The sequence below is a fragment of the Hermetia illucens genome, chromosome 6 (genome assembly GCF_905115235.1).
Source record: "Hermetia illucens chromosome 6, iHerIll2.2.curated.20191125, whole genome shotgun sequence".
Lineage (NCBI taxonomy): Eukaryota > Metazoa > Arthropoda > Insecta > Diptera > Stratiomyidae > Hermetia > Hermetia illucens.
In genome coordinates, this window is record NC_051854.1 from 67187289 (window position 1) to 67212600 (window position 25312).

At 44.2% G+C, this 25312-nt stretch overlaps 1 protein-coding gene across 3 annotated transcripts in view; it reads right to left on the minus strand.

The window, feature by feature from the left end:
* Positions 1-24957, minus strand: part of LOC119659251 (calcium uptake protein 3, mitochondrial) — a 207594-nt gene extending 182637 nt beyond the window's left edge. The window contains exon 1 of one of the 3 annotated variants that reach the window (XM_038067237.1): positions 24617-24957. In XM_038067237.1, coding sequence (XP_037923165.1) covers positions 24617-24832 — 216 coding nt within the window. In that variant the 5' untranslated portion in view covers positions 24833-24957. The remainder of the gene's footprint in view (positions 1-24616) is intronic. The other 2 variants (XM_038067239.1, XM_038067238.1) reach the window with 2 other exon arrangements.
* Between the last annotated feature and the right edge of the window lie 355 nt (positions 24958-25312).

Here is a 25312-nt window from a genome sequence, read left to right on the forward strand (position 1 = left end):
CCCCCCTTAAGTTCATCCTTGCACTACGAAAGCAATGTAGACTATAATATAGAGCTTAATCCTACCAAGGGCGAATGTGGGCGGCCCTGTATCAACTAGGAGACGTCTCCTCATGGGAGCAACGCAGTCCGTCCTTCTCTATGGTGCGGAGGTATGGGCTGATGCCCTTGACAAGGAGGTGCATCGTAAACGCCTAGCTCAAGTGCAGAGGCGGGGAGCTTTGCGAGTGGCGTCTGCTTATCGCACTGTCTCCGAACCGGCTGTGATGGTGATTGCGGGAGTGATCCCCGTTGCCCTCCTTGCCAAGGAGCGGAAAGCTATCTATCGCCGTAAGGGCGAAAACTTAAGAGAAGTGGTTGCCCGTGAAGAACGTCAACGCACCCTTAACGAGTGGCAAGTTTCTTGGCAAAATGAGCCAAGGGGCAAGTGGACTGCGCGGCTCATCGACAAATTAGACCCATGGTTGAACAGAAAGCACGGTGAGATTGATTACTTCCTTACCCAACTTCTAAGTGGGCATGGAGGTTTTCAGTCTTACCTGCACAGGGTTGGGAAGGCGCGATCTCCTGATTGTGTGTTCTGCAATAGAGTGCCGGATGACGCTGAACACACCTTTTTCTCTTGCGAGAGGTGGGACGGCCTCCGCCAGCAGCTTTATGCAGACACAGGGGAGCTCTCTCCAGACAACATTGTCAGAGAGATGCTGAAGAGCGCTGGCAGCTGGAATCGTATTGCGCATTATGTTCGGGCTCTTCTTACTACGAAGAAGATTGAACTCGACCGGCAGAGGGATCGGACGGTAAGGGGTTCCCTTAACTAACAACTCCCTTCCTCCCCTCCCCTCCCGTTGGTGAAAGGAATTCCCTGACTTGAAGGCTCCCAAAGCCGGGAGAGCGGGAGGGCTAGCCCGAAGTAATGTGTCAAACGGTTCCAGGCTAGTTCTCTGATGACAGGGAGGTGTTTAGTTGGTAGTCCGCCAGCGTGCTTTTGCGGGAGTCCAACACTCTGTGCGTAAACGCATTCACCTACCCTACTCCAAAAAAAAAAAAAAAAAAAAAAAAAAAAAAAAAAAAATCCTACCAAGTTTGGTGAAAATCGCACCGTTACTAACGAAGTAATAATAGGTCAAAGTTGTCACTTCTTTGGAAATTCAAGATTTTGAATGTCAATATCACTTGAAAGTGGATATTCTCACATAATATTGGGTTAGGGAAAAAGTAATGTCGTATTTGTGATCGAATTTTAACGCTTTATTTAGCAAACTTAGAACTATCCGATTTAAGTCAAATATGCGCCGTTTTGTTCGCAAACTTGTTGCCATTTAGAAGGCAACTTCATTATCCCTCTCTCTTATAAAACCCCCCTCCTTATTTGTAAAAAACTCAGACAGCCAGTTCTCGCAAGCCTCTTTTGAGGCGAACTTAATAGTAACAAGAGCGTTTTGCATGGACCGGAAGAGATAGTAATCACTTAGTGCCAGGTCCGGAATATACGGTGGGTGCGATAGGACATCCCATCCGAGCTCCCGTAGCTTCTGGCGAGTCATCAAAGATGTGTGAGGCCGAGCATTGTCCTGGTCGAACAGAACACCATTCCTATTGATTAATCCTGGCCGCTTCTGGTCAATCGCCTGCTTCAAACGGTCGAGTTGCTCACAGTAGAGGACCGGCCATAGTTGAGCAGCTCAGAGTGGATGACTGCCTTCCAATCCCACCAAACACACAGCAAAACCGTCCTGACCGTCAATCCGGGCTTGGCGATGGTTTGGGCCGGCTCGCTGCGCTTCGACCACGATCTTATTCGCTTGGGATTTTCGTACGTGATCCACTTTTCATCACCGGTCACCATCCGCTTCAAAAATGGGTTGAATTCGTTCCGTTTCAGCAGTGCATCGTAGGCGTTGATTCGATCCAAGAGATTTTTTTCCGTCAACTCGTGTGACACCCAAACATCCAGCTTTTTTTGGAATCCAATCTTCTGCAAATGGTTCCAAACGGTTTTATGGTCCTTACCCAGTTCCTGGCCAATCGAGCGAATGCTCACATGCCGGTCTACTTGGATGATTTCGACGATTTTACCGGTTTGTACGACGATTTTATCGGTTTGTACTACGATTGGCCTACCAGTACGGGGTGTATCTTCGACATCAACTACACCAGAACGAAATCGATCGAACCAACGCCGTGCTGTGCGAATCGTTACAGTATCGGACCCATAAACTTCACAAATTTTTTTGGCCACTTTCGTTGCATTTTTACCTATCAGTAGTAAAAATGTAAAATATGACGAATTTCTTCCCTGGTGGACTCCATCTTTGACGCACTATAACTTGAGACTGAAACGTACGACCGTAAAACTGTTAAAGAGACACCTGTAGCCCAGATTATCGTCTTCAAATCGCCGTATGACCCGATGCGATAAGTACAACATAAGATATGTTTAAGTGTCGCCATCTCTTGACAAACTACGGCATTAATTTTTCCCCAACCTAATATATGTGTATATTACATGTTACGTACCAATGGGACAAATTCGCATTCAAATGTCTTTGTAAAGGAAATACACAAAACCTTTCATATCTGAAGCGTCCAGCTTCCGGTTTCCCGACTTGTTATTAATGCAAGTAAATGGCCACAGTTTTAAAATTAATAATTAATAATTAAAATTAATAATTTCAATTGCTGACAATTAATAGTGTGTTAGTTGACAACAGACCGAACATGACAAAATTGAAATGCAGTAAAGAAAAGCATCCATGGAAAATTCTTATTATTTAATAAATTGTTACTATTTTCCATAATTCAACGTTTACTGCTTCTTTTACACACTATCGATCCAAACCAGCTAACCTTAAACTTGACCTCAAAAGATAATTTTGGCAGACATTCCAAGAGAGCACTCAACATATGTCTGCATAAAGTGCGAAAACTATGATTCAAAGTGTGAAAAAATAAGATAATCCTATACGGAAAATGCTACTTTCTAAAAATATTGTATTATTCTTTTACATTAGATTTTACGGAACGTCTAGCCGCAGCATACTTTTTAAAAGACTTCAGATATTGCCCCATGAAAATCGGTCAATGGCCCGTAAATTGGGAAAATCACTGCGTAAATTCGAACGGGTAAAAATGCGTCATATTGTTCCCAAAAATAAAAGCATCAATTTCTTTTCTATAATTATTAATTTTTCAAATCTTTTCTTTTTTTTTGTTGTGGATTTAGTAGAATTTATGTGGGATGAAACATGCTTCCAAAATATCTTGGATTATCGGATTTTTATGAGAAATTATGATTGCTATGGTCCCTCGTGCCTATCAGGGACGAAATCTATTTTAAGTGCTAAGATTTCTATCTGTTTCATAGTTATGCAATCAGAACTAGATGCAGATACATATATACAATAGCCAGAGCCTGCCTTTGTTCTTGAGAGCACTCAAACGAAAGTAGTCAGTTTATCAATCAGTTACGGAAAAAACCCTTATAAGTTATGCCGCCATAAATAATGTATTTGAAAATGATAATTCCCACATGGAGCCAATATTTTCTTTTTTCTAGAAATTTGAGTTGTCCACCAGTTAATCATTGCTTCATTAGAAAATCAGCCGGAACTAGAATATTTTTCTAGCCCTAGTACTAAAAAAGGCTTCAAGCAGATGTCCCCTCTTTAGAATTTTGTCAATTAGCGCTCTGTTGCTTATCTCCTTTTATGAAAGTTTTACCGGAAACAAGTTAAGAACCCGGAATGAAAAAGTAAACAAACCTGCCAGGCTTCCACTCCAAGGTTTCTCTTCTGCCTTTTTATACTATCGCTATTCCGCCCTGTTCATTGGGGCTTAAGAATACACACAAAGTCTGCCCTGCAAATTTTAGGATAGGGCTGACGGTACGATTACGACATTTGACTATCGAAAACGAACTATGATTGGTTTCTGTAGTGTGTGCACGTCCGTAGAACAACAATGCTTTTTCCAACTGGAGCTAATATTCCAATGGTTCTAAACAGTACTCCTTTGCCCCTTGCCCCACTAATGGCAATATGCTTTTGTACCCTGGAAAGCCAAGTGGTATCAGCAACGAATCCGATGTTGGGTTGCTTCAGACGGCGACCGCAAGGCGCGTTTCCTTGACCTAGGAGCCGGTTTTTGGCAGACTTCCAACTGCAAGATTTCGGTCCAGGTTAGGCAACGCAGACTCCCGATGTAGTGGAGAAGGATGCTTTCTACGAACAATTATATGTAGTTCAGGAGAGGCTTCTTACAGGGGACATTGTGCTCGTGATGGATGGTCTGAATGCCAAGGTGGGCTTTGACAACACCTTGCTCGGGTATATAATGGGGAAGCACGGTCTTGGTGATCATAACAACAATGGTGGGAAGTTTATGGATTTCTGCAGCTTCTACCGCGCCGTCATTGGCGGCAAATTGCTCGAGTACAGAGCTTGCCATAAGGTCAGTTGGGTTTCAACATACGAACAATCAGATCAATCACTTCGCGATCAACAGTAGATTTGGGGGTTGCCTCCTGGATGTGCGTAACAAGACAGGCGCCGAGATTGGCAGATTACCATCTGATGGTCAATTGTGTGACGTACACGAACTCCGATACCGAGCGAAATCCCGAGAAATTCGGCGTAGTGTACGCCATGACAAGAGAAAATTTGCTATTGCATTAGTCAAGGAAGAGGAAGATATCACATAACTCAATGATTTCAAAAGTGTATACCGGATCACCTCAGAGCAAATTGTGGTCGCAAATTTTTCGATAGTCCTGTGGAGGACGTCAACGATCGATTGTCATCCACGATGAGGATCAACTGAAGAGGTAGAAAGAACACTTCACCACATTTCTTAACCGTATGACATCCGGTGAGGTTCCTCCTCTTGTGCATGAAATGGCTAGCCACCGTAGCATGCGGATACAGACTGTTCCTCCAAGCAGAAGAGAAATCATTTCAGCCATAAATGAACTCAAACGAAGTAAAGCCGCTGGGCTTGACATATTTACTGCTGTTTCCACTCGTACGGAAATCTTGCGAATCCTAGATTTTTCCCAGAGAATGAAAGAAGGGAATGGTCATTAAGATTCCAAAGAAAGTGAGACAGTCGGAGGGGTATCTGCGTGCCGGCGTGGAACGCATCAAAGAATATCCCGAAAGCTTGATTGACAGACATCAGGTTGGGTGCCTGATCATTTTCGAATAGTGCGCAGAGTATAGATCTTCGCCGCACGATTACGAGAAAGCTTTCGATAGTGGGAACAGGCAGTGTGTCTGGAGCATTCTGCGCGAAAGGGGCATTCCGGAAAAACTAATAACTATTATCACACACATATAATGGCGCAAAATGGCACGTGCTGCAATGAAGTAAAATCTCAGAAGATCTCGAAGTCCAAAGTGAAGTCCGCCAGATTGCATCCCGTCACCGATATTATTTCTTCTTGTTATCGGTGACGTTCTTCATGCGCCTCGTCCGCAGAACGTGGAGGGATTCAATGAACGATGACATCCTTCCAAGAGCACCTTTACTACGACGACATTTGTTTGCTCTCTCACCTGGTTATGGACCTTGAATTGGGAAAGAGTGGCAAGTACAGTTAGACTTGAGATTAACACCAACAAAAACAAGGTTCTCAGTCTGACGGGTAATCGCACTCTCCTTATCTGCATTAATGGGCATAGGATCCAAGACGTCGATAAATTTGCATATCTAGGAAGTGTGGTTTCTGCCGACGGTGGCACCGAGCTGGATGTTTCCCAATGCATTAACAGCGTTAGATCCATTTTTGCTGCCAGGTCTAAAGTCTGTTGTGTTTTTCCTGTGCCACTATATGGTAGTAACACAGGGAAAGTGAACTCGATTTTTATTCAAAAGATCCAGGCCTCCGTCAACACCTGTCTGCGTCGTATCATCGGAGTACGCTAGCCTGACACTATCTCAAACGAAAAATTTGGTCGGCCTACAGGTCGGCAGCAGTGGATAGGTCGCATACCAAAGACGGGCGGCAATTGCATTTCTCGCGACGTCATGTAATGGAATCCACTCTCCCAAGATGGACGACGAGTGGGAGGCTGGAAATTTATATCAAGATAACCGATATGTTCATTCTCAAAACGATATGTTATGGTTTTCACATTATTGAGGACTAAGCAAGCACAGTGAATATGACAATTAGAAAATCTCATTCAAGAAGTGAGATATCACGAACATCTATAATAACAATAATTTGATTGCTGATTGTCGAAGGCAAGTCGCATGGGCTATAATCGAAAAAAAAAACTGTGTCAACTGATTCTCGTTGTGTTCGGTTGGCCATCAAGCCCATAAAAACTGCCTGACATGAACCAACGGCTCCTACCGTGACTGGATTGGGTAAAGAACAAAGATAAACGATTTGCGCATTTTCTCCAGGAACATGCGCTTCCTGTATAGGTAGAACCGTTGGCACGGTTGTCCAGACCCGAGTATTGACGCTACCTCAAATTCCCTGTAACAATCAAGGGGGAGTAAACGCTGAAGCCATCAATATCAAAGTCCTTCGTAACAAATACGAAGAAATAGAGATAGAGATAAAACACAAACAGACCCTAATAACCATCAGAAGAACATTCGCAATTGGTATGGCCTGAAACACATGTGAAAGAGATCAACAAATCTGTGAACACCAACAAGTCAGCAGGATGAAGTTATATTCACCAAAATGCTCATCTTGTCGAGATTATAATAACAATAATCGTTTTTGACAGTACCTCGGCCTAGTTAGAAGAGAATTTTTGCCCCGATACCAACTTGTGCTCCGCTAGGGCTTACCAGACAATGACCGGCGACTAGACAATACATTCTTACAAAATGGGCTTTATAATGCATATAATATTCAATGAACCCGTTGTGGTGAAAGTCCCACCATATAATCCATTACAATTATACAATTATTACAATTATAATTATTGTTCCGGTGGAGCCCGGATTTCGTCTCCTGGGAAGTATCCCGATGCCACAACTGCCTCTCGAATGCTCCTCCCGGCTTCCAATGAGACTTGAATAGCCACAAGGTCCCCAGTTAAGAACTCTGAAAGACATATGTATTTTAAATTACATTTAAGAATTATGCAAGCTCTTAGTTTTTCACAAGAGGAGTCCCAAATTACCTGCATACTTCCTCCTTGCAGACCGCGAATCTGCGCCAGTACACCCAGGGCTCCTGAGCCAGCACTATTCCAATGTTCTCCTTGGAACTTGCCCTTGCAATCACTGCAGATGCAGCTCTCGCATGATGGAGGTTTATCTGGGCTATCTTGGTGCTGGCCATTGGCTCCGTTATTGTTTGGAGCTCTTCTCCACTCTCGGAGTGTCGCCCTTCTCCGACATGGCGCTTTCCTGCGCATCGTTGTCCACCCTGAGCCCTAGGGGTCCTAGGTCTAGGTCGTCCAGCTTCTGCTCTTCATTGGGCAGCAGGTCTACTTCCCTGGTTGATTCAGTCCGTTCCACCTCTATGGCTTTCGAGGCTTCTTCAAGGACCTCGGTATGTTTTCCACCCGGTGTCTCCTCCGAGGTATCTTTCCACGGCTTTTTCCTGTGTACATGCACGGGTATGTTGCCGAATAGGTAGTTGATATGCCAACTCCGACGTTTAATTGCCTCCAGGGATCGGTCATCTATCCCGATCGTGTGGAATGTACCCTTGCCCTCCACCATGCTTCTGAAGACTCTCTATAGTCAGGTATAAAGATATTCATTCTGAGCGATTAGGAGGCTCATAAGGTCTTCCGTTTCTATTGCCGCGGCTTTTGGCAGAAAAACAACATCCCCAGCACATATTGACAGTTCCACCCCTTCCCAGCCTGGCAATCTAGGAACTATGGTTCTAACCCATTCTACCGTGTTTTCCGTCGCGCAGCCCACCAGTATAAGACCTGGTCGAAAGCGTATCCCGGTGAACACCAGTTTCGAAGTCCAACCCTTAATCATCTGCCTGACGGCGAGGTCCTCAATGATTTCCTGCTCCTCACGAGTGAGTATTTGCTCGGGAAACATTTTTGGCAGTTTGGCCAGTCGAATGTCCTTTACCGCACTGGCATAGCTAATGTCGGGCTTCCTGGGTTCTGCCTTCACTCCTGACCTGCCCGGGTTTTCTGCCCCCTTGGGTTCAGGTTTGGATTTTTTGGGAACATTCCCTTCATGCGGGCTTATCTCTGCTGCTCCCCGCTTTCTCGGCTCCAGTAGAGAGGCTTAGGTCTATCCTGAGTCTTCTTAAGGGCCTCTACGGGTTTCAGGCCTTCCTTCAGATAGCGCAGGTACCATTTAACACCGGCGCCACTGAGACCTGTCTTCTCCTTCCTTCTCCTCCTACAGAGGTGATACCTACCCAGGCATTGGTTACCCCTGGACATTCACGCTTTATCGCCTCCTCTACCTTTTCTGTGAGGCAGTCAAGATCCCGTATTTCTAGATATCACATAGGTTCTAGGCTAGAAACAAGAGCCTTCTCCCCCAATAGCCGTTTGACCGCCTTGCAGAAAGTACTCTTGTTAGTCGTCTTTGGGCCTAGTTCAACGATAACTCCGCCGGACTACTGAAATTGACCTTTTCCCAACGATTATTTCCAAGAATTATAAGCTCAAATTATAATCGCATCTGCTTTATTTAGAAGCAAATAGTAAAGTTTTAGAAACATTCAGACGAGTGTTGTTCGGAGGTTGTTTTGTTCCTTTCAATAGCTTCACATTCCTTTTCAGATAATTTCGATTTTTCCATTTTTTGGCTCGAAATTACCTAAGGAATTACTATGAACGGATTTATTAGGAATGTTGCCCTTCTCCTTATGTGGTCATCACCGTCGCTAGCTCGAAGGGTAGGTATTTTTCATAATTCCCAATTGCCATTACGAAATGCATTGAGTTTGTTGTCTACCAGTTCCTGTTCCTTTGGGTGGATTGTACAGGGTGCGGCAGCATAACTTCCTCTTTTCAAAACTCAATAAAAACTGCTGTATACATCGGAAAATATTTATTTATTCTTTATAATGTAGGTACATGTCTAAAGTTTTTATTTACATTGTTTTGAAGATCAAATCTGTTAGGTGACGTCCCCCATTCTCCATACATTATTATTATTATTTTGTTAAGGGAAAGTCGCACCGCGTCCTTGAAGAACTATTGTGCCCCTTTTACTGGTTATAGTGTACCTGTTGATCATAGTATCTCAAGCAGGCCAGTAACCGTTAGGAACTTTAGTATGTTCCCCACTTCCAGAAGTTTCAGCTTTGCATCTGGTATTAAGTGTTCTCCCAGATGTATCGACCTACTTTGCACAAGTGCTGGACACTGTCCCAGGACGTGCATAGAGGTTTCGTCCTCCTCCTCACAGAACCTGCAGGCAGTGTCCGTAGATATCCCTAGCTTCCCTAGGTGGTAGTTCAGCCGACAATGACCAGTGAGAATTCCCACTATGATTCGGAGGTTCTTTTTGGTGAGGTTTAAGCAATCCTTTGTGCGCATGGGTTCGTATCCCCCAATAAGCACCCTGGACTGCTCCATCCCTGGTATACATACATTGCGTAAACCGATTTCTGGCGTTTGTCATGACTCTTGTTAGCATAGCAGGTGTTATGTTGGCTATTTCTTCTTGGATGTTGGTCTTCAAATCTTGTAGGGTTCTTGGACGGTTCACATAAACACGGGATTTCAAAAAACCCCATAGAAAAAAATCACAAGGGGACAGATCGGGAGAGCGTGCCGGCCATTCCAAATCGCCTCTAATTGAGATAAGGCGCTCTGGAAACTGTTCCCTCAGAACAGCCATCGATGCTCTTGAAGTGTGTGCTGTTGCACCGTCTTGTTGGAACCAAGTGTCTCCCAAATCCAAATTTTTTTCTTGATAGTAGAAGCAGATTAATCTCGGCAGGAGAGATAAAAGCTTTTTTAAAGACGAGAGACCAATGAACGCAATTCTCATATCTTATCTTTTAATACACAAAACTCGAAAAACCTTGCAGGTCCCTTTGGGTCTGTCAGCTAATATCAAATGGATCGGAAATTGAATAATACCGAACCTGCTTTATGTAATTTCAAGTAGACTTTATACAGATAGATTTAAAACTAACACGAACCTTGGGAGTTGCATACAGTGAGTTGCAATGGAAGACGTCTTTTGAAGCTGAAATCAAAATCAAAATATCCGTCCATGGGGGAGAATGGGAATGGGAGCTATAATACTGGTAGCATTTCTATTTGCATTATTACATTTAGATTTTTTTGTAATATTCTTGTAAATGACCTGACATGATAAATGGTTGTTAACGCTGTTTGCACCAAAAGCCAGACTGCCGCGAATGAACTGAGCAGAACAATTATTTATCCCACTAATGATGTATGAAATTAACATACTAGTTTCCATAACATGAAAAATCACTTACAGACAAAATTTCCATTAACAGGACACAATCCAATTAGGAGTGTCTCAACTGTCTCATCCCTTGTTAAGCACGCGGCACTAGTGATTCGGTTAATTTGTAAACATTGCGCATTCTCATCATCAATCTCCTGCTCAATTCATATCAATGTGTAAATGCATCCTTCCAGAACATATGCCTAAGTTTGGGTCAACCGCAGGATGTTCTGGATGTCGCCCCTGCTACCGAGATGTCTCTCATGCAAAGTGTTTTTCAATGAGGTTCTTCCGATTTCACCAGAAACCCACCCCTTCAATCCAGGAGCACTACAGATGTGTTCTGGTAAGCTGAGCTAGACACACCGCAGACAAGTTTTCTGTGGCTGCCGAACCGATCCCCGGGAGTAGTTAATGAGTATTTCGACACGAAATGTCTCAACAGCCACCAGTCACCAGCGAAACTACTTGTGATTTTCCTCTAAGCTGCCATGATGAATGCTTTGCGTATGGGATCTGTATTAATAGACCGTTGAAAATTGTCAGTTCTATAATTTCATTTCCACTCTGGCTACTTGGAAAGGAAGGCATCTGTTGTTTACCGCTCATCACAGCGCAACACTCTTGCCCCACCAATACACACATTAGCTCATATTTGTGTATCTTGAAGGACTGTCGAATCTACGCGGTGCCTCCTGGATAAAAAATCAAAATGTGACAAATTTGCCATCATTTATTATGCACGCTGATGAGTTCCACTGAGATATGATTATTCCGTTTGGTCGGCAGCTGGGTCGTGTTATTTTGAGATACTTTTAGAACATAAAAATCCCACAACAGATACTCATTGATGCGTTCACGTTCGCGATAATGGTGCTGATGATGATGATCATGACGGCGTTAATTAAATTCTCCATGTCTTACAGAGGAAATTAGTTTTTTGTTATTAATTGAGTTGATTCCGTGTGGAATTAGAAAAAGAAACGGAATCCGAAACGGCGTTTAGATTTAGATAATACGAATGAGCAGTACTGAAAGCGATTTACAACAAATGTTACGTAAGAGAAGAAGATATGTTTGAAAATGTTTATAAATAATGTTATAGGTAGGTAAGGGCTAAATCGATTGAAAGCCTCAAGGCCTGGTGAAAGGTGAAGACATCAAAATATGAAAAGGAATTGGGTGGGGTGAAAACCTGGTAACCACCACGGTGGGCTAGAAACGAAAATAGTATTTTTGAGTGCATACAATTTCAATCAGTCAACCAACTCAAAGGCATTTTTAAGTCAAAGTGGAATCTTTTAACAGAAAATTTTCTTGCAGTTAAAGATGTGTACTTCAATTTTTCATGTCTGACCTGAAAAGGCATGCAAAACAAGATTCAACTTCCACATGGATAAAATTGTAAAGATCATGGAAAGAGACATCGATTTGTTCAGTCCTAGATCGACAAAAAGAGGACAATAACCTCACAAAAACAATAATTGTCTGAGATGAGGTGTACTTCCACCTCAGTTGGTACGTCACCCACATAATTCACAAGCGACTGTGAAAAATGAGATGCATTCACAAAGAACGACTGTGTTTTGTAGGCTCTGAGCGTGAGAATTGATCGATCCATACTTTTAAAAGCAAAATCTCTCCCTCGATGATCACCTACCTCTAGAGAACCCGAAATAACACCTGAAGCTTAGCGGTAACAAGAACTCTGAAGCAAGATGGAAATACTGTGCCGGAGGCTGAGTGGTCACAGGGGTTAAGATTTGCCCGTGGATGATAAACTCTGGGTTCCAGGGGTCCTAGTTTCAACTAGCTTTGTCTCGGTAAAAAGCAGCTCTGCCAAGATTGACTTATTTTCACCGATAAAACAACAACCACGGCAGCCAACTATGACAAAATTAAAAACACAAAACAAAAGCATAAATTAAATTTCAATCATGACGGTCGAACCCTAAGTGAAGGGACAACCCCGAGCTCATCGATGGAGAACCTGAGCCTAGACTCAGAATCTCCACTTATTCAAGCGGTAACCAATCAAACTGACAGCCAGTCCTTAACGGACGGGCTGTAGCAGTTATAGTGGCCGCGGCTTCGTGACGGGAGCGGGATTTCATTCGTCTTTTTCGGGATTAATTGGATCAAATAATGCATTCAATAGTTTGCAATTACCTTAAATTTCGTCGCATACAATTGAATGTATTCGCGCAGTCGACGCGGCAGGACGGGCCCCGGTCCTGTCGAGAAATGGGCAAGAGTTCATGATGCATGGGAGGCGTCAAGACAAAAAAAAAATATGTATCTGCACTTTAAATTTTGACACCCTAACTGGATAGACCGAGGAATTCGCAAGAGCCCTTCGGAAAAGGTACATTGATATCTGCACTCTGCAGGAAACCCGACGGTCTGGTACCAAAAGCTGCGATATTGAACGCGAACGCGGTAAAAATGGCTATAAACTTCTCTATTTTGGTGGCACTCAATACGGTGTTGGCATTGCCATCTCAGAGGATTTCCGTGATGGCATTAAATAAGTCGAACGATTTGATGATCGGCTGATGATGCTCCCCATTATATCAGCTGATCGCACTATTCACTTCTTCACCGCGTACGCACCACATACAGGCCGACCTGATGCCGAGAAAGATGCCTTCTGGCAACTTCTCGATGAAAATACCTGCAACGTGCCTGCTGACGACTATATTATTATTGCCGGCGACCTTAATGGTCAGGGGGAAAAGGCAGACGGTAACAGGTGCCATGGGGGAAAGGGGTTTGGGGCGCGCAATGAGGGTGGCGAGCATATAATCGATTTTGCGGACGAATACATTGATACTTACGAATGCATGGTTCATCAAATGATTTTCTCAACTTCTTACAGTCCGCGCATTAAAGGGTAGCGATTTCGTAAGAAGAAGGAAGAAATGATTTCAGTTACGCAATTACCAACCATTACGAATGTGGACGAATCGTGAAACCAAATGAACGACACGATTCACAAAGCGGCCTCTGCAACCCTCGGGGTCATCAAGTAAGGTTTCTCGACGATAAAACCCTCGCCAATTGGTAAATTTATAAGAATGCCAACCGGGAAGGAAAGAAAGCGGTCGCTGTCACCCGAGCAGACCATTACAAAAATCTTTACGATAAACTGGACACTTGGGATGGCAAGAGAGATGTGTATCGACTTGCCAAAAGCCAAAATGAACGCACACAGGATATCGAACACTTCTGCTGCGTTAATGACAAGAACAGTACTTTCTTTACCAACCGTCGAGCTTCGACGGATAGATGGCGAGAAAACTTCGAACACATCTCAACTGAAAAATTTGCTCATCCTCCACTTCTGCAGTCATTCCCGACATTTGAAGCAGTTCCACCGGTCAGCGCAACTGAAGCCGAGGAGGCAATAAAATGACTGAAATTGGGGAAAGCCAGAGGACCTGATAACATCGCGTCCGAGCTCTGGATAGTGAATAGCTGGGACCCCACACTGTGGCTCAGTGAATTCTTTAATCGGGTTATTCACGAAAGTAGGTCACCATCTGACTGGCAAGACAGTACCACAGTTCCAATATGGAAAAAGAAAGGTAATCCAGCAGAATGTTCAAATGACCGCCCGATCCGGTTACTTTCCCATACCATGAAGATTTTTGAACGCATTCTCTACAACCGTATTCCCGAAATCGTTAAAATAACCGTGAATCAAGCCGGATTTGTCAAGAACTATGGAACTACTGACGCAATACACGCTGCATCACCCTCTTTACATTGCATTTCTGGATCTAGAGAAAGTATTTGACCGTGTACCACACGAACTCATCTGGCATGCGTTACGACAACACTTAGTGCCAGAAGAACTCGTGCGCTGGGTTCAATTGCTCTACTACGATCCGAAAAGTATAGTTCGAAGTTTGACGGGTATATCAAAACCGTTTCGTGTCTCTGTTGATGTTCATCAAAAGGAAGCGCCCTCTCACCACTCCTCCTGTTATGGACACCGTCACACGGGACATCCAACGTCCAGCGCCCTACACGCTGCTTTGTGCGGATGATGTTTTCCTAGCATCTGATAGCAAAAATTATCTCGAGTAACTTGTCCAAAATGGAATGATCGGCTCATGCAACACGGTCTCAGATGGAATCTGAATAAAATTTTTGACGACCGATCCCCATGAAACAGGCACAATCACTGTAAGTGGCAGTGACCTACCAAGAACTGAGTGATTTAAATATCTCGAGTCAACCTTATCAGCCAATAGAGAACTGCTATTAAATTGCTTCACGAATTAACGCAACCTGGATGAAGTGGCGTCTCACAACTGGTGTTCTTTGTGATCGACGTATCAACCAACGTCTCAAATCTAAAATTTACCGCAATGTCGTCCGTCCTGTCGCTCTCTATGGTTGTGAGTGTTGGTCGACTATAAAAGACAATGAACGGCATCATACGATAATGGAGACGAAGATGTTGCGTTGCACTAGTGGCGTGATACGTTTTGTTCACATCCGAAATGAGGATATCTGCGATCGATGTGCGGTTGCACCGATCGTGGAAAAACTGCGAGAGGCGTCTTGGATGGTATAGTCACCTAATTTGCGTTAACGAGAATTCACTTGTCAAGATTGGTCTGAACATTGAAGTCGATGGTGAACGACAAAATGCCGGCCGAAACAATGGTGGCTTGATACGCTGGATGAGGATTGAAAAGCCTCGATATTGCATCCAGATCAGGCATTTGATAACTGAAAATGGCGAAACCGATCACGACGAGCCGACCCCGCTTGAGAACGGGACAAAGACTGAAGACGAAGAAGATTTGGGCGAATTGATCGTGACAGAGGGGAATGATCTACCGCATCAATCAACGTTACTGTGAATGCTGATGGCAACATGAACTTTAAAAGTTCAAGGCCAGATTTAGCGGGATTGGCTGATCGAGAGACAGCTGATGGGTAGAGGAAATAATTTTTGGCTATTGGTGAAGAAAGTTCAGATTTCAGACTTGCCAGAAGTGAGTGTGATTTGACAGTTGTACTATTCGACAAATTAAGGAGGAGCATTTTGACCGCGAGAAATCACACTTGGAAGTGAAGTAAGTGGAATGAAATCGCGAGATTTTATTAAGAGATAACTTCACGAAGACGTGAAATATTGGCGAATTCGGTGAACATTTTCCGGGCGGATCGAAATGGGAAACGCACTCCAAATTTGAAAAAAGTCGACTAAGCCAATTGAAGTGTCTTGCGGTCACTTATAAAAAGTTATCGTTCGCAAGGCGACACCATTCACTGTGAATCTAACGGAAATCCCAAGAGAAAATCGGGTGATAAAATTTAAAGATAAAGAGGTGGGAAAAACCAGAAAATGGATGGAGAGGCTAGTGAAAAGAAGGAAAAATTGTGCATATCAACCGATAAATTTGTTTTGCTAAAAGTTTTCAAATAAATTTTCGGGTTTATTTCGTGAAAAGTTTTCATCCTTTTTTTAATTTTTCTTGTCTATTTTTATTTCTTATTTTATTTTTATTTATTTATTCATTTCATTTACAATTTTATTCATTTTTCGTTACCATTTTTGTTTATGTGGCGTCGTAAAAAGTTGTTTTCCGTGTAGGGTTGTCAGCCCTACCCAACCCCCAACCTGGAGGACCAGTTGGTACAATTTGTCCCGTTTTTAGGCGCGGGAGACTCGCCTTCATCCTTCGTCTGCACGTGTAGGTAGAGATAAGGTTTGGTAATAGAGCTGTTGGTGTTAGTTCAGTAGGCATTTCCGCTCGAAACGTCTCACCATAGGGTCAAAGCTCTTACTACCCAAGACAATAATCTTGCCAGTCCTCATGTATACTTCGGAGACTTGGGTTCTTAGCAAGAAAAATTGCAAACTCTTGGCCGCGTTTGAGAGAAGAATCTTCCGAAGAATTTTTGGCCCCCTACATGAGGATGGACGATTACATAGCCTACATAACGACGAAATCTATGAGCGATATCATGACCGTCAGGTTGTGGATAAATCCGGCTCAATAGGTTACGGTGAGCTGGTCACTTAATCCGTATGGATAAGGATGACCCAGCCCGGAAAGTCTATAAGGGCAATATCTATGGTAGAAAAAGAAGACGACGCAGACCCTGCCTAAGATGGAGCAATGACGTAGGTCAGGATGCCAGACAGCTTTTAAGGATATCGAATTGGTGGACCCCGGCGCAAAACCGAGATGTCTGGAGTTCCTTATTAAGGCAGACCTAGACCGGATACCAGTTGTTGCGCCGTTGATGATGATGATTTTTATTTATGTATTATTTTATAGGCGGCCAAAGGGTAGTATAAGTCCCAGGGCGAAACGTGGTTTGGTATGCTGGAATATCGACATCAGTTGCACCATCTTTTCATCGACTTTAAAGCCCCCTATGACCATAGCCAGGGTAAAACGTAGCCATGAGAGAATTCGACGTCACAACGAAATTGATAAGACTGACTAGGCTGGCCCTGACCAATGTGCGAGGCCAGATAAAAGCAGCAGTATCACTCTCGAGACCCTTCAACATCAACAACGGTCTAAGACAAGAGGATGCCCTATCATGCGTCTCCTTTAACCTGGCCCTGGAGAAAGTGATTCGTGATGCCGATGTAATTGCGAGAGGCACCATCCTCTTCAAGTTCACCCAACTACTGGCCTACGCTGGCCGGGAATTCTATAAGGGCAATATCTATGGTATAAAAAGAAGACGAAGCAGAACCTGCCTGAGATGAAGTGATTGCATAAGTTAGGATGCCAGACAGCTTTTAGCTATATCGAATTGTTGAACCTCGGCGCAAAAACGGGGTGTTTGGAGTTCCTTATTAAGGCAGGCCTAGATCTGATACCGGGTTGTTGCGCCGTTGATGGTGGTGATTATTTTATTGCTTTTCTCTTCTTGAATTCTCCTGGGTTATGTTACTGATTTATTTTATTTTGTCGTTAACCCATTTATCGGCTTTGCATAAAAATATACTTCTGCTTCATAAAGCATAATTAATTTTTTTTTTATTTGAGAACTCCCTTCGTTTCTTCTTCTCCTGTGTGCCACAAAACTCGCACATTATAGGGACAGAATAATCGCCGAAGGGTGTCACAGAAGGGAGGGAATGCCGGAGACCGCACCTTAATAAACATCCGAGATAGAAGAAACAGGGATCGAGACTGAGATCCGTCGTGGGTCTTTCTCACTCGATCGCGGCACTCGGGTCTGGAGATTTACGGCATCACGCACGATCTCTAGGCGTGGTTTTTTTTCATTTTCATTTTTCAGGTTTTAGCTCGCGTTTTGATTTAACTCGTTAGGCTTACACGAATCCCTATGTTTGTGCGATTATTTCCAAGATCCGAAGCGGACCCACACACTGGTATAGACACGTGAGAAATCGTAGCGCTCAAATGAACACCCCCGGCCCCCACGTTTGGCTAGCACACAGGCGTGCAAGCACGTGTCAACCGAGCGCTCCAATGGAGCTTCAGTATTTGCGGACAGACCTTCACGATCAATTTCGCCAATTTTTTAGGTTTTCGGGATAGCTCTTTGATCTACGTCGTCTTCGGCCATTCAGGATGGTCGATTAACCAGCTCAATTCCTTTAGTTTATTACACATTCCCCTTTTGTAACGTGATCGTGCTGATGATGTGAGCCGATACGCCGGAAGCTTCCTTTACTATTGGCGTTCCTGAACCGGATAAAGATGGTTCGTTAAGAAACGAGCTGCCAGCTCTACTACGGGTTTAGGACCGTTACGTTACAAGTGTCGTCTCTTAAAACCATCGAAGAGGACGTATAGCCTACAGCATTTTCATCCGAACCGTAGATGAAGTGTCATATTTCTCAAATAAATTTCCAGCAAGTGTAAAGTTGTTAGTGGGAAAATTAGAGGCTTAAACTTCCGACGTGCTCACTTGTTACACGCCAATGATAATAGTTAGCCCCGTTCCTGCATGGTGGTCTCAAAAGACCTCCAAACTGTCTTTATGAACGATTTATGTGATGGCAATACCACAACGATTATACTGACCCTAAAAAGTCAACAGGAAAATAAAGAGATTATTTGGCGTTCTGCATATTTTTGTTATGACATAGACGAAGTTCCCAGTGTAACATTCATCAGAGCTAACCAATGTGTCAAAAGTAAAGGCATATGGGTAATACCAGGAATTAATGTCAACGCGCACCATATATGCGAGGGAAGTCCCAACATCAACGACAGAGGATCTGGGAACCCAACTGCAGATACACAATTTGGATAATGAACCCACTTTCTTCAACATGCTCAGGCGATAGGCCATCGACATCACGGTGGTATCGTCAAGCATCACGGGTGTTGCTGGAGAGAATATCATTGATTTCGTAATGAGGATGGGACCACTCCATTTGAGAATTCATGCAAGACAGATTGGGCGCCGTACAAAGTAAAACTAACCGCCCGAGGTACGATCCCTGGAAGAGGCATTAAATCAATTGCTGGAATTGGGAAAACAACCCGGATGATCACAACTAGCATAACAAAAGCTTTCGAAGAGAGCTATCGACTCAAGAAAAGAGGGGTAAAATATCAAGGTGAAACTCGGATTTAGCGAACAGAGGAGAGCGGCAAGGATGCTCCACATGCTAGAGTGGAAAAAGATCCACATATTATTCTGACACAAGTCTATGGAAGCGGGATGTCTTAGGGGTTGCCCACAAGGAAGCTGATGACGTGGTTTCAGAGACTTGGTTGCCTAAATATTACTGGAATAATGAGTACTACGCCGGCCGTGGTATTCGAAGCTATCCTAAATCTACCCCTCCTCCATTTGGAAGACAGATCGGGCAGAGGGGTATGCTCAGGATATCCGATTATGAAATCAACCCTACCTATTGAAAAAATGACGACCATATTTAGCCGGAAATATATGCCATTTCATTGGCAGAAGAAGAATGTTGAAAAAAATAGAGGGGTCGCACCATTCGAATCTATTCCGACAGTCGGCCAGCATTATTAGCACTAAACAGCAAAGACATATGTGTGGCGACGAACGACACCCCTCCTCATTTTCCGGCAAATCCCTTCTCTAGTGGCACTAACACCGTTATTGGCAAGCCTCGACAAAATCTTTCGAGCTAGAGCAAATAGCAAGGTTCTCCTCCTTTTTTTTTATTTTACAGTAAGAATTTCAAATTTATGATGAAAAAAAACTGTTTGTTATTTGTTCGCATAGACAAGGAAACGAGCTGAATGTTGGAACGCGGAGAGATGGGAGACCGCAAGCGTAGCCAGTTCTTACGTTATCTGCAAGATTTGGTTGGAAACGCAATGGATGATGAAGTTGTACGTACATTGTGATTGACCCGCCTGCTAACCAACATGGAGGGTATCCCCGTCAGCCAAAGGAACGTCGCATTCAGCCAAGCAGCCGATTTAGTAGACGTGATCGCTGGGTCTATGGCGAGCACACGACATCGCACGTACGTATTCGATCAATTCTGGTAACTTATGCGTGTGCCCTCGGTCAAAATCGAAAAACAATTCCCAACGGTCAATCTACGAACTATCGGAGGTAAACGGCTCAGAAACCCGCACCCTCAACTTCAGTCTGCGGTTCGATTTTAAACTATAACCAACAAAAGGAGCTCAATAGTTTTTTAAGGACGTAGTGCGACTTTCCCTTAACAGAATAATAATAACGCTCTTCATGCTGCCTTGTGTGGAGAACGTGGAGGAGTCCATGATATTTTTTGACAATCACCTCGACTAGGCTGATACATTTATACACCTCATACAAGAACCGTGGATTGTTGTTTGGGTAGTCAGGGGCCTAAACTTCCAACATGCTGACCTATTGTATGCCAATGGAAGCGATCGACCCCGCACCTGTATGGTAGTCTCCAAAGACTTCCATTCGATTTGGTTAACGACCTATGTGACGGCAACACCATATCGGCTAAGCTAACCATAAAAATCAACAGAGAGATAAAGAGATACTATGATGCTCTGCATATTTTCCTTACGACGCAGAAGACGTTCCCAGTGGAACATTAATCAGAGCTATCCAATATGCCAAAAGTAGAGGCATGGGGGTAATAGCAGGATGTGATGTCAACCCTCACCACATATTCTGGGGAAGCTCGAACATCAATGCAAGAGGATCGAGACTACTGGAGTGTCTAGTAGGAACCGATTTGCAAATCCTAAATGTGGGTAATGAGCCCACTTTCTTCAACGTGGTCAGGCGAGAGGTCATCAACATGACGGTGGCATCTCCTGGCATCGAGGCTCTGATCGGAGAGTGGAGGGTATCAAACGATATCACACTCTCGGATCACAGACGTATTGATTTCGTAATGGGCATGGATTCACCTCCACCCACTCCATTTCAGAATCCGAGGAAGATAGATTGAGTGATGTATAAAATAGAATTGAGCGCCCGAGTCACGATCCCTGGGAAACGCATCAAATCCATTGCTGGAATTGAGAAGACAACCCAGATGATCACAACTAGCATGAGAGAAGCTTTCTAAAAAAGCTGTCCACTCAAGATGCAAAAGAAAGGTAAAACCTCATGGTGGAACTCGGATTTGGCAAAACAGAGGAGAACGACAAGGATGTTCCTCAATCGTACTCTGAAAGGTGAATCAGGTACTAGCTGGAATCGCTATAAAGAGGAACATAAGATCGGCTAAAACGATCATCATGGAGACGCTTTTGCGATGAGACTAACTCTCTTGAAGCAACCTCAAAGCTGAAGTGGATTCTGGTTAAAGAACGTAGCCAGAAATGTTTACAGAATGAGAAGTACACAGAAAGCGATGAAGAAATGGCAAACCATTTGCTTGAAGTGCACTTTCCAGACAGCATCCAAAATCTACTCTCGGCGCCAACAGGTGCATACAGCCCTCAACCGAGAGACTGAAATCTGGCATGCAAAGTATAATAGTATCACTGAAGCGAGTGAAATGGGCATTTAACTCGTTCCATAGATACAAGTCTGCAGATCCGAATGGCATCATCCCTGCGCTAGCAATAGAGGGAATGGATGCCCTGGGTCTACACTTTCGGAATATATATCGTGCATGCCTAGCACACGCTTATATTCCAATTAAATGGCGGGATGTGAAGGTGTTATTCATTCCCAAACCAGGAAAACCCACATACACAGACGCAAAAAGCTTTCGGCCGATCAGTCTAACAACCTTTCTGCTAAAAGGACTAGAAAGACTAGTAGATCGGTTCATAAGGGATACACATTCCTAAATGGCTACTTCACCATAGACACGCTTTCCAGAAAGGCAAATCCATGGAGACAGCACTCCATGAACTTGCGGCAAAAATTGAAAAGGCGATGTCCGAAAAAGAATACGCCTTAGGGGCATTCTTGGACATCGAAGGTGCCTTTAATTATGCCTAATTCGCGGCAATTTGTGATGCGGCAAGACGGCATGGAATCGAATCGCTGCTAATCAGTTGTATCTTTCACATGCTAGAGTGGAGAAAAATCCACATATCGGTCGACCAGAAGTCTATGGAAGCAGGATGTCTCAGGGGTTGCTCACAGGGAGGGGTTCTCTCTCCGCTGTTATGGCACTTGGTAATGGATACCCTGCTGGGCTCTTGCAGGACAAAAAAGTCTAAGCGCGTCTAAGCATTTGCGGACGACCTAGCCGTAATAATTACCGGGAAGTTTGCGGACACAGTATGTGACCGCTTGAATGCAACTCTGCGTGAAATCCACAGCTGGTGCCTCCGCAATGAACTCACGGTGAACGCTAGGAAGACTGGACTAGCTATGTTCACTAGGAACGTCAGGTGAGGCAGCTATACGCTATCCACCTCAGCAGGGGCGGAAATCCAGCAGGCACAAACAGTCAAGTACTTAGGAATGCATTTCGACTCCAAGTTAACGTGGAAGCATCATATCCAGGAACAATACCAGAAATCCTGGAGATTGCTCTGGTGCTGTAGGAATGCGATAGGTAAGACCTGGGGACTTTCACCAAAACAGGTATACTGGATGTGTACTTCCATAATAACACCCATTTTGATGTATGCATGCATCGTGTCCGGATAGCTGAGTGGTTAAAGCACAAAGCTATCGTACGGAAGGTCACGGTTCCGGATACCAGTCGACTCAGCTGTGAATGAGTACCTGAGTCAAATCAGGTAATAATCTCGGGCGAGCGCAATGCTGACCACATTGCCTCCTAGTGTACCGTTGCGGTCTTGAATAAAGTGCTCTAACACACTTCAAGGCCCTGATCCAATATGGATTGTTGCGCCAACGATTATTATTATGCATCGTCTGGTGGCCAAAACTGAACTTTGCTAATAGCAGAAAGCTGCTAACTCAGATTCAGAGACTTGGTTGCCTAAGTATTACTGGAGCAATGAGTACTACGCCGGCTGCGGCACTTGAAGCTATCCCAAATTTACCCCCCATTCACTTGGAGGTGAAACGGAAATCAGCCATCGACGCACATAGGCTCTATACCATTGGGGCGTAGAAAGGCTGCAAATCACACGGTCATGCGTCTGGAAATTCCTTGAAAAACATCCGGTAGCCCTAATGCCGACCGATCATATGGCTTCCAGATTCGTCTTTGAAAAGATATACACTGTCGTAATCACCGAAAGAGAAGAATGGTCCACAAGTGGCGATGAGTCTTTTCAGATTACAGACCTAATAATCTTCACCGACGGGTCAGTCATGGAGGATGGATCGGGCGTAGGGGTATTCTCGGAGAATCCGATTATAGAACTGGCCCGACCCCTCGGAAAAATTACGACCATATTCCAGGCGGAGATATATGCCATTTCATTGGCAGCAGAAGAATGTCTGCGACAAAAATGGAGGGGTCGCGCCATTCGAATCTGTTCCGAGAGTCGGGCGGCATTATCAGCACTAAATGACAACGGCATATCAGGTGTGGAGTTGTCATCAGGTGCTGCTGAATCTTAGTCGACTGAACCAAACATTCCTGATGTGGATGCCGGGGCACTCTAACATCGCCGGTAATGAGGAGGTTAACAGACTGGCTCGCCGAGGGTCTGGATCCACAATGGTGGGGCCAGAACCAGCTCTTGGAATCCGACCATCTACTGTCAAGTCTACCCTGAAGGGTGAAATTATAAAGATTCACGCAACCGAGTGGAGAAATTTGCACTCTTGCCGGCAAACGATAATCTTTGTGAAAGAGCCTAAGAAGTGGGACATGAAAACCCTAGTAGGGCTTTTAACGGGACACTGCTCCTTAAACTACATATGGAAAAGATCGGGGTAGTGGTTTCGGCTATGTGCAGCCAATATGAGGAGGAGGAGATGGGCCTGCACTTTTTATGCACGTGCCCGGCATCCTCAGATCTCAGACGAAGACACCTTGGCAAGGTTTGCTTCAATGAAGAATCTGAACACTCTCTGCCTCTGGAGAATGTTCTCAGATTCGCTAAAGCCTGCGAAGAACGCACGCGGGAGATCATTGAATAGGCTATTTACGGGGATAGTACAATGGGCCGAACAATGGCCTGAGTGCTCGGAGCTGCGGCTCCCCCCAGTAAACTAAACTACCGAGTTCTGGACCTTGAACAAATGGCCCTGAATTTGAAGAAGGAGGCAAGTAGAAGGTCGATAATGTCCTGTCATGTCGGGCTGACGAGGTAACGAAGAATATCGTAGAGATGGCATGCGTTTTTTGCCAGAAAAATAGGACTGCACCACTCATAAAAAGTGGCGTAATAACAACCAAGGCAATCGCCAATTAATCAAAATGATTTACATATATCATCATCGCTAGTTCCGGCTTCACCTGACTGTTCTTTATGAACGTAGACGGAACGTACTATCCCAAATCCAAAACCACAAACATGACTACGAAATATTTCCATGCGTCAATGAAGTTTGCAAAATGTACGCGGAAATGTTTGTTCTAAGCCGCTAATTCCAAGGAAAAGGCTTGACAACCTTCGCCTTGAAAGTTCGTTCATTTAAGTTTCGCGTTCATTCATTCTCGGCAGAATAAAATTTTCTTTTCAAGCAAATGAATGACACCAAAAAGATTCAAATCATTTTCGTAAACAAAACCAAATTCACAAAATGCACCAAAATACGTTACACTAGCGATCAGCTGACTGTCACGGTCCGGTCGTTTACACTTGACACATTCGGATTGTTTACATCTTACTGCTAAGCCAGAGCGAGACGGCTCTATACCATCCGTCGCCCCATCCCCTACTTACCTTGATTTTCTTCACATTGAGCGCCTGGTGGGGCTTGGAATTTGTGTAATTCACTATGGAAAACGCGACCAGGCCGCCGGCTACCAACACTGCACACTTGCCGCTATCTTTCGGTAATTGTTTTGCGCCGCGCCATTGCGTGTAATTCCGCACGGAACCCCGGAAACTTCGGAAAAGAACGCGACCACGATTTGACAGTTGACCGACGGACGCCATTCTTGTTGGGGAACTTTTCTATTTTTGGCGTGAGTCAGTTCAGCGTGAATCAGGTGCGCGAAATTAGCATCGGCCCGGTCACCCGCGGCGGGGAATAGACCGTAGAGAGACAGAGAGCTCTAGAGAGACTGATGTTCGAAAATGAGCGCAACTTCGAATATGAGCGATGTGCAGCAGGTGCAGAGAGACCACGTGCTTAGCCCCGGTTCGAAAATAACATTCTAATGATGACGTAACCGAACAGCTGATTTTCGTGATAGTGGTATGGAATTTGAACCAAGTGGAATTAGAGAGTAACGTGATTCGGATTAAATAGTCCAACGAAATGTGTGGGCATGAGAAATGCACGCAATATGGGAGGAGGAGAAATGGTTCCCGTACTAACATATTATATAGAAAGTTATATTAGATAATTCTCAAGAAATAATGGTTAAGACCACATAACTCAATAAATAAATCGGGATATCTGAAACTAGTTTT